The sequence below is a fragment of the Myripristis murdjan genome, chromosome 1 (genome assembly GCF_902150065.1).
Source record: "Myripristis murdjan chromosome 1, fMyrMur1.1, whole genome shotgun sequence".
Taxonomy (NCBI): domain Eukaryota; kingdom Metazoa; phylum Chordata; class Actinopteri; order Holocentriformes; family Holocentridae; genus Myripristis; species Myripristis murdjan.
In genome coordinates, this window is record NC_043980.1 from 16123025 (window position 1) to 16129024 (window position 6000).

General features: G+C 43.5%; 1 protein-coding gene across 1 annotated transcript in view; it reads right to left on the minus strand.

Annotated features, from left to right (window-relative positions):
• The window catches only part of mast1a (microtubule associated serine/threonine kinase 1a), a 73451-nt gene extending 68697 nt beyond the window's left edge, over positions 1–4754 (minus strand). The window contains exon 1 of the mRNA XM_030050358.1: positions 4140–4754. Within this exon, the coding sequence (XP_029906218.1) occupies positions 4140–4178 (39 nt within the window). The 5' untranslated portion in view covers positions 4179–4754. The remainder of the gene's footprint in view (positions 1–4139) is intronic.
• Positions 4755–6000: the final 1246 nt, after the last annotated feature.

Below are 6000 nucleotides of genomic sequence, written 5' to 3' on the forward strand. Positions count from 1 at the left end.
GTGCCACACACACGGATCAGTGTGTGCCAGACGAGTTAATCTGGTTTCTATTTATTCTGTGTTTGTCGAGGCACATCAAGGCTGTAGCAAAGTGTGTAAAACACTGGGATCGATTTAAATGGTGATGATTTTTTCACTTCTGCCCTGCGATTATCCAGCTGTCTAAGCTGAGGTAGAGGTGACAGAGTCGGTATAAATTGTACATGTATTCAAACACCAGCTTATGACCTTATTCGTCTCAAAAATAGAGCCAGACGAGACTGGCAGGAGAACGGGGTCTGATAATATTTCCTGAGTAATGGCGATGACAGCTTGGATGCCAAATGCCATGCCCTCACTGGGGCAAGCCAGTTGTGCCATGTCAGCCTGCCAGCTTGAACAGAGAGGGAGGAGAGAGGGAACAAATGAAGAGACAAAGGCAGAAAAATGGGTTGATGGTGGATGACAGTAAGAAGAACAGGCTGGTGGGTAAGACATGGGCTTAGTGTGGAAGACAGTGAGAGAGAAATGGATAGAGGAATAGAAACAGAAAGAGAAAAAGACAGTCAGCCAAATACAGGGTGACACTCATGACTGCAGCAAGTGACCATAAACACACAAATTCATAAGCAGAGTGTGCAAGACTGTGCACACATTCATTATTGCCTATGTGTTTACACTCCAGATAAACCTAACTACACTTTAGGTTTCCCCCAAAGTGGCTTCAAAGATAAAAACACTATCATATAGTCTAGAGGGTGCAAAGATTTTGTACCAAAATCAAAAACTGTGACTCTGCAGTCCTCAGTTAATCAAACCACACATTTTTTGAGCATGAAGCAAAATGACACTAAGCATATCCTTAAGGTAGAACATTCAACATTACTATTGATTAATAATTGAAACATGCGGCGTAATGACTGACTTTTCCACAAGCCACATACAAAAGCTTTCTCTAGATACACTGCACTACATCTTCACGGAACAATGTTTTCTGTTTTATTCTTGGTTTATGTTCAATTTAAAAATAAAGAACCTGAATTCTGAGTTACATATTTTTTTTTACACTAAACTGTGATACAAACCGGACAGTGGTCTAAAAATTGAGTCAGAAAGCAAACCATTAAAAAAAGGTGAATAGTTAACACCCCTAATATCGTCACTGAGGTGAAAACCTTGTGTCTGTCCACTTCTCAGGAACTAAAAAAAACTCATGTGGAGCATTTATGACAATATTCAATGAGTTTTAAACAGGTTTCATCAGCGCATGAGGTCAGATAATTTCCTCACCTTGTCAAAGACCATGTAATCCTTCAGCTGACGTGAAAACATGAAACTGGAGTATCATGATTTTCACATGACAATCACAATATAACTCTATAACACACAAACAGACATGTGCACACACACAAACACAATCTTTTCTTTGTCTCCCTCCCTCCCCTGTCCCATCTCTGATAGATGTCTCTCTGGTGTGAAAGTGGATCCAGGCAGTAAGAAGATGCAGATATTGTAATAGCCACTTAAATGGGGTCTCCTATGTGGCTCACAGCTGCTGCCTGCCCCATGTCTAGCCTCCCACCCACACCTCCCGACACCACCAACCCCCCCTCATGCCCAAAGCCCTTTCAGCCTGCCCTGCTGCCGGTGGTTGGTCTTCTTCCCTGAGGGCACCCAAGGCTGTTAGGCCACCATTAGGCCTGCTAATGGGCCTGACAACTGCGCCACATCCTCAGCATTTAGATCTCCTCTGTCTCAGATATGGATATCGACCCCTTCAATGGAAATGGAGAGTAAGTGGCAGGAGGACGGGAGTCAATTTGATATGTGCATATAAGCATGAATTTGATGTACAGCACACACACAGACACGGGGAGGGAAGTACATGCCCACACTCACACTCAAACAACATGCACTATATCCAACTAAAATAAACACTACACTACACACACACACACACACACACACACACACACACACACACACACACACACACACACACACACACACACACACACACACAGCACACATGCAATCTGCATCTAGTTTGACTCACAAATGAACCCCCAATAGGTGCATTTGTTCATAGGAGTGCATTGAGTGCACTGTAAATTCAGCAATTGAAGGTTTAGGTGTGGTGCACGTGTGCGAGTGTGTGTGTGTGTGTGTGTGTGTGTGTACTTTCCCTCAAACTCAGCAATGATTAACTTCTGAGAAATATTCCAATCATAAGGACTATTGAGCTCAGCAAACTGATTGAACAAGTTCTAATTTTCACACTGCATTCTGCCACAACCTGAAAAGACTCAACACAGCCGTGGAAGTGGAGGGCACTTCAATGACACTATCTGCGGGCCTGATTAAAATGTTTCACTTTAACAAAGCCTTAGGACTACCCTTTGCAAAATACACATGCTAAAGCCATTACTTCGTTTGCGTCACCCTCCACGTCCTGCGCCTGATGTTGGCAAGCAAAGAAAAGTGACGAACCCAGCGATGTCTTTCCTCAAAATTCCTTCTGGGAATCTTTGAAAAGCATCTTATTTATGAAGTAAAACACTACAGTACACAACAATGACTCATCTTTAAAAGACAGAAACATAGTGACTCAAACATACACACATATAACACTGCCTGGACAAACTACACTTTATCTCTCCCTGCACTTACACAGCTACAGAAAGGCAACAGTTCTCAAATGCCTTATAGTAAATGCAATCAATGAGATCAAGATGAGAGGAAATCTTCAACACATAATCGAGAAACAGCACTGGTATAAGTGCTAGGAAATGTAGTAGAAATGCATGTGTGCCTTCAAATGAAGTGGAAACTGGCTGATCCTATTAAAGAGTGGCATTTAACAAAACATCTTGAGTACTGAGTGGATGCTTTTATCCACAGCTCTTTCCACAAACACACACACACACACACACACACACACACACACACACTTTGCTTCTTCAACATGGGCGGCACCAGTGGGAATGGAAACCCTAACCCTGGCAGTGTTAGTGCCCTGGTCCACCCACTGAGCAGCAACATTTGTACAGTAAATCGCCCTGTTTCGGTGTCTATTGTTTATGTCTAAGCAGTGATGAGCAATCTACTCGTGCAGCATATTTTGGCCAAATGTCAGTGAGTTGTTTGTTTGTTTTTGTATTTTTGTATTTTTTTTTTTTTTACTTTGAATTAATTCATTCATAAGGTAGCAGAAAAGGTCCATCAGACAATGGGCCTGCTTAGTGAGCTCTGCCAGCTGCACTTGATTAACCCCCCCACCCTTCAAGACACACACACACACACACACACACACACACACACACACACAGGCATCTACGGAAGCTTTTACCAGTGTTTTGTTGTGCCTGGCATAATAAACAAGACATGGGCAGAGTGGCTACATCATGTAATTTGTTATAAGATACATTACTCCATCTACTCAGATTGCTTTTAGTTGCCTAGGGTCACGGCATGGTTGGATATTACAGACTACTAAACGTATTTGTGTTAGTCTAAAACTGTCAAATGAAAGGGATCTGTGAAAAAATAAAGGTCCTGCTCCTCTTGAGAGAAACACCAAAACTGTCTGTATAAACAAGACAGAAGTGTTGCTGTTTCGTCCAGTCTTCTAATCAATGAATTGTACCCCTGACCATTTTGTTTACTCAAACCTAAAACTATCACATGTCACTTCTGGTGTCTTTTTCTAGTGTCCATTTCTTGTGTCTCCCCACTTAATATCGGATATTTTTAGAAATACGTTGCAAAATGTTCCCAGGTTACCTAAAAAAATGTATTCTAAAACCTGCATGGAGATGATATTCACTGCAAATACATTTTGAAGACTGTGCATTTTCTTCCTGTGGGTTGTTGGCAAAATGCTGTCTGCTACTCTAAACATCACCAGCATGATGTCATCTACATGTAAAAAACAAACATTGTTGATTCATGCATATTTGTAAAGATGTAACTTCCAAAGTATATGTGAAATGGGACTTGTTTTTGCACTAAGGGTTTTCAGCAGGGTGAAGGGGGGGTATTAGACTGTCCCACTTGGGAAAGTGTTTCCTCTCATTCCTGATAGCCGCCCATTCTCATCCACATTAACCTTCATGAATGAATCTAGTCAGAAAACGCATGAGCCGACAGAAAGTTCTCACCTGCAGCCTCCGTCTCCGGATGATCCCTGAATCATCCATGGCTCGTGTCCGGGCTCACACTTTCCGGAGAGTCTCGTGGCTCCTGCTTTTTCCAGGTGACGGTGGCACGGGCACAGGCTACCCCCCGCGTGGCTACGGGGCTGCTGGTCGATACCGCGAGAAAAGGGCTCTCGCGTGGCATTCACGGAGGCAGAGCACGGCCCGCACGGTCGCCAGTTCACTAAGCGTTTATCCCAGTAGCTGCATCCAACATCCTAACCAAGCAATGAGCAACCAATTAACTAAATGACTATAATTTAAAAGATTATTTGGTCAATGTGAGACACTACACGGCACAGATCCCAGGCAGCATTTCTCCTAATACCCTCTTTTTTTAAATAGTAATTGGCTTTCTAATAGAATCTGGGCAAAATTTGCTTGATCTTCCACCAGCATTATGGTGAATAATGAACCTACAAGACTAAATGTGGACTAACTTAGACTGTTTGGAAAGTGCCCTACCTCGCCTGACCCAGTTGACGCCCATGACGGCCCCTCTGCTCGTCCCAAGCCAAAATCCCATCCTGGCCGACTGACAGAGACTACTGACTAGGCTACTATCACTCTGGGAACTGCTGAATAAGCGAGAGGCTGCACTGACGGGGGGGTTGGGGGGGGCATCAGCGTGCTCTGAATGTGTTGCAGCCCAGCGGAGACAGATAGCGAGAAGACCACCCCCAAAGAGACCAAATCTCTCAGTCCAAAGGGTTATCACACAGGAGATGCGACCAAGAAGAAGTGAGAGGACATCTAATCCTTCTCCCCACCAACCCCTGTCCCGCTCTGTCAAAGCGTGTCACAGTGCAAACCAAGAAAGTAAGGTAATAACGTGAATATTAGAGGTAGGCGACTGGCTGCACTGTCCATTCAGCACCGGTCACAGCCGAAACTAGGCGATCCAACTAATACTGTCACCCTTTACGCAATGAGCTTGTGGCGGCAGTTTAGCGAAAGAAATCCTTTTACATGCCAAGATGTCAAGGCAGTAAGAGATAAGCTATGGGCTATCGCGTCCGACACAGTCTACGAGCTGGAAAAAGGCGACGCCAAAGCGACAGTGCATGCATGTACAGAGTTCAGAGCATGCACGGTGCATCTCAAAGTACCAAACACAGCAACACGACGGGTCCACGCGTCTCCCAAGCATCCGCGGATTGAACAAACAATCAAACAAGCACAAAGATCAATGGGAATCTACACGACGTGCTGCCTTTAATCCAACGCGATCTGGCGCAACTCTATACGTCCCCGAGATTAAAGCCGCACACATCGACAAACAAGGGACTCTCTTCGCCTTTTCGTCTTCTGGGAGGCACATTTCGCTCTTTTCCCGTGGCTTCGCAGGTGTGCTGTGGCTTTCTTAAAGGTGTCACTCCGTTATTACCATGATGTAACGTTGTTTATCTCGTTAAGAGGAAAAAAAACAGTTTGCCGTTTATTACATAGGCTACTCGCTCCATCCTCATCTCCTCTTCCACCCACTTCCTACTAAACAAAACCAAATGACGTTTTAACCCCTGAGCAACCAGAGGCTTTACGTCTCATGATCAAGGTTTTACGATTTGAGAGGTGGGATCTTTTCTTTCGTCCATGAAGTTTGAAAAGAAAATACACTTTAAGGCTGCAAAGTGATTGTGAAGTGAATATATCATATATCCTATCATTTCCAATTTCTTTGCTATGATTTGGACGTTTATAATTGTAAATATTATAGTCAGGGAGAGTGAAACCTCTTATGAAAATATAAATTCAACCATCATTCTTTCATTTCTCCTGATTTTAAACGCATATATTAATAGTAATATTAAAAGTACTCCTCTAT